This window comes from Temnothorax curvispinosus, unplaced genomic scaffold (assembly GCF_003070985.1).
Source record: "Temnothorax curvispinosus isolate PA1 unplaced genomic scaffold, ASM307098v1 QBEX01011409.1, whole genome shotgun sequence".
Classification (NCBI taxonomy): Eukaryota; Metazoa; Arthropoda; class Insecta; order Hymenoptera; family Formicidae; genus Temnothorax; species Temnothorax curvispinosus.
The window spans coordinates 1-3,107 of NW_020221189.1; the positions used below are offsets into that span (position 1 = coordinate 1).

General features: G+C 36.5%; 1 protein-coding gene across 1 annotated transcript; it reads left to right on the forward strand.

Moving 5' to 3' along the window:
- Positions 1–310: 310 nt before the first annotated feature.
- Positions 311–3,099, forward strand: LOC112461448 (CTP synthase-like; the record flags this gene model as incomplete). The annotated part of the gene is made up of 5 exons (XM_025026690.1): positions 311–558; positions 651–736; positions 2,071–2,202; positions 2,671–2,835; positions 2,944–3,099. Coding segments are annotated over 5 exons (787 nt in total), but the record flags the coding sequence as incomplete, so codon positions are not given.
- Positions 3,100–3,107: the final 8 nt, after the last annotated feature.

A 3,107-nucleotide genomic window follows, 5' to 3' on the forward strand; every position in this document is an offset into this window, starting at 1 on the left:
CAACTACAAAGAAAATGCTACAATTTCCTTTTTTTAAAAATTCATTTTGTTAAAGTCGGGTGCCCACTTCACGGAACTATTCGTATTCGGAGCAATAAAAGTAATAGGAAACAGCTTTTGGTCATACGCAAAAACGCTGTAAACTATGCATTATGAACATTTATGCTGGTATAGTTATGTTTGCCACTTGTTAAGAATGGTTTCTAATTTCCAATAAAATATGATGCTTATCATCTATCTCATTGTTCAAGCAGTTATCCAGTAGGTATTCCTGGAAGGAAAACATTCTTATGTTACTGGTTTCCTGTAGACGCATCCGCTTTTGTTTCTGCACCTTTGCTGTCTTTCTCTTCTATAAATGTACATTCTCTTCTTTCTGTGAAACAGGTGAAGTTTATGTACTCGACGATGGCGGGGAAGTGGATCTGGATTTAGGTAATTACGAACGTTTCCTGGACATCACTCTTCACAAGGACAATAACATAACGACTGGAAAAATTTATCAGTACGTTATTACGAACGAGAGACGAGGAGACTACTTAGGCAAAACAGTACAAGGTTACAAGTTTATTTATAATATTGCAGATATCTAATGAGTACGATGAGTTACATAAGCTAATGAAAAGCAATATTTCGTTTCTTATTGTTAGTGGTGCCCTATATCACCGATGCTATTCAGGAATGGGTGGAAAAAATCGCGAATCAATCTGTAACAAAAGATGGAGCTATACCAGAGGTATAGTTAATACATCAAATTATTATTAATATTATTATGTACAATTAGATAATGGCACAAGATTATTTAGATCTACGAATATAAATTTTAATAATATTCCTTAAACAATTTTTGGTAATTATCTCGGTAATTATGCATAAAAGGGGCCTCCTCTCCGATTTCAATGACCTTGATATATGTTGTCAAGGTCACCCTCCTGAGTGACCTTCAGAAGTTTTTAGCCGGCGGTCATTGTTAATTAAAAAGTTATAAACAAAAAAAGTTTGAAAAATATAGCAATTATTATAAGTACTGAGAGACATAAACGACTAATATTACGTTTTTTTTTTTAAAGCAGAGAATACTTTATTTTGCGAGAAAGTCGCTGCTTTACCAAAACACAACATTTAAAGCAGTAAATTGTTGATAAATTGAAGTCTTTTGTTAAAGTAGAGAATACTTATTTCGCGAAAAAGTCGCTGCTTTACCAAGACACAACATTTAAAGCAGTAAATTGTTGATAAATTGAAGTCTTTTTGTTAAAGCAGAGAATACTTCATTTCGCGGAAAAGTTGCTGCTTTACCAAAACACAACATTTAAAGCAGTAAATTGTTGATAAATTGTATATTGAATATATGTGAGTATTAAAAGGCATAAATGACAAATATATATGTCGAAATAGTCCACGCATATTCTTTCCACGCGAAACGAGGTGCCACATGGGTTCGTGACGCGTTTACAAGCTCGTTTAGTAGAGGTGGTATTAAAGAAGATAAAGTTAGTCGATCATCTGTGTGAATATTTGTGGCGATGTACAATAAACGAGCTTGTAAAGCGCGCCACGAACCCATGTGGCACCTCGTTTCGCGTGGAAAGTGATGTATGCGTGAACTATTTTGACATATATATTATAGTCATTTATGTCTTCAAATACTCAAAATAGCTGCTATATTTTTCAAACTTTTTTTGTTTATAACTTTTTAATTAACAATGATCGGCGGCTAAAAACTTCTGAAGGTCACTCAGGAGGTCAGGAGGGTGACCTTTTTTTTGTTGACGGGAAGGAAATCCACACGGATACCCCTTCCTGCGGGGCGAGGAGGGCGGTTATGTGGGAGTCTAACCCATTAAAACTCCGCCGGGGGTCTCTCACGGCGCTACCGCGGGGAGGCCACTCCCCGGGAACTTGAGATATCTACCATGAGCCTCCCCGCTCAGGAGGGTGACCTTGACAACATATCTCAAAGTCATTGAATTCGGAGAGGAGGCCCCTTTTATGCATAATTACCTAATTTTTATACGTATAAATTCATAATAATATAATTATTCTAATTGCATGTTAATAATTTTATAGGTGTGCATAGTGGAATTAGGAGGGACAATAGGGGATATAGATGGAATGCCGTTTGTAGAAGCATTCAGACAATTTCAACGTAGAGTGAACAGAGAAAACTTTTGCGTGGCCCATGTGTCTTTAGTGCCGCAGGTAACTGTTCCATGCTTTACGATCTTTACATTTCCATATAAATATCTCTTTTACAAGTGTGTTCAATGATAAGTGCACGAATAATTTTTACAAAACTCCGTGAGCAATTTTTACGGGACTAACTTCTTCTGAACAATTACACTGGTCGACATATCAAATGCGGATTGGGGTTCTCGAGTCATTTCCTGTAAATTTTTTACCACTGAATCCGATTCTGTCATTTTTCTATCACATCTGTAGTTTTGGAAAAAAATTGAGGATATATAATCAAATGTTAAAAAAAAAAAACGTAGGTCATTTTTTGACAAATGACAAAATAGGCGATAAAGCTGATGTGATAGAAAAATTTCACTGATAGATTCGAATTCAGCGGCCAAAAATTTTTACAGGAAATCGACTCGAGAAATCCAATCCGCATCTGTGGTATGTGTTACCAATCAGTGTTATAGAAATATGAATATCTTTTAGCCAAAATCGACGGGTGAACACAAGACCAAGCCGACGCAATCTAGTGTCAGAGAGCTACGAGGATTAGGTTTGTCGCCCGATCTTATAGTCTGTAGGTCGGAAAACCCCATTGGCGATTCCGTCAAAGAGAAAATTTCAAAATTCTGCGATGTGGCCCCGGAGCAGGTAATCATTAGAAAATATATATCTTAGTATTACAATATCGTTGCAGGATATATATTGTTATGAAAACATGAATGATTAACATATCTTTAAATTTTACGACTCGGCCAGGTTATAACTATTCACGATTTAACATCTATATATCGAGTGCCACTTCTTATGGAATATCAAGGTGTCATAGAATTCCTCAATGATCGATTGCAACTGAATATCGGAGTGCCGCGTCCGCGTTGCTTTATGCGAAAATGGCGGGATCTAGCTGAACGCGTGGATCA